The 650-nt window shown below is 51.4% G+C and overlaps 1 protein-coding gene across 1 annotated transcript; it reads left to right on the forward strand.

Annotated features, from left to right (window-relative positions):
• The first annotated feature begins 211 nt into the window (after positions 1-211).
• LOC102754738 (protein p13 MTCP-1-like) lies at positions 212-547 on the forward strand. Its single transcript, XM_006752572.1, has one exon. It carries the CDS (start codon positions 212-214, stop codon positions 545-547), a length of 336 nt encoding a protein of 111 aa, XP_006752635.1.
• Positions 548-650: the final 103 nt, after the last annotated feature.

Below are 650 nucleotides of genomic sequence, written 5' to 3' on the forward strand. Positions count from 1 at the left end.
CTAGAAGAGAGATCAAAATCTAAAAATGAAAGAAGAGTTGAGATTTATAAATTAGCAAAGGAAACCATAAACACAATCGTAAAAACCATTAAGATGAAAGCCGAGGTAAAATGCGTTTGGAGACCCCATTCCCTGTCTTTCGATTCCAGGACCTAAGTAGCGAGAGGCTCTGAGAAGCTTTGGCTCTTGCTCCTTGGCCCACGGAGGGGTCATGGCCGAGCTCCCATCGAAGGTACACGTCACCAGGCACCCCATCTGCCTGAGGGTATGTGGTCACTCTGTGTATGTGGACGAGGACCAGCGCACGTGGCTGCATCTCGTCATGGAGACAGGTGTCCTGCAAGTACGGTTGCGCCAGGAAGACATCCACAGTGGGCATATCCCACTAACTACCAGCCCACAGACCTCAAGCACCATGCCTTCTTGGTGGACACTCCAGTTTGGCAGCCGGTACCTGGACCCCATGGGCCGGTTCTGGCGCATCGTCCACCACATCAAGGAGAATGGCCTGGAGGAATTGATACTTAAGCTGATGAACGACTACTAGTACACGTGATGGGGTCCCTGACCCTTGTCAACATGAGCCCCAGTCCACCTGGCCTGTTGGTGGGACGTGTATAGTTCTGTTCACATTTTTACTAAGCTCTGTG

This window comes from Myotis davidii, unplaced genomic scaffold (genome assembly GCF_000327345.1).
Source record: "Myotis davidii unplaced genomic scaffold, ASM32734v1 scaffold5690, whole genome shotgun sequence".
NCBI lineage: Eukaryota > Metazoa > Chordata > Mammalia > Chiroptera > Vespertilionidae > Myotis > Myotis davidii.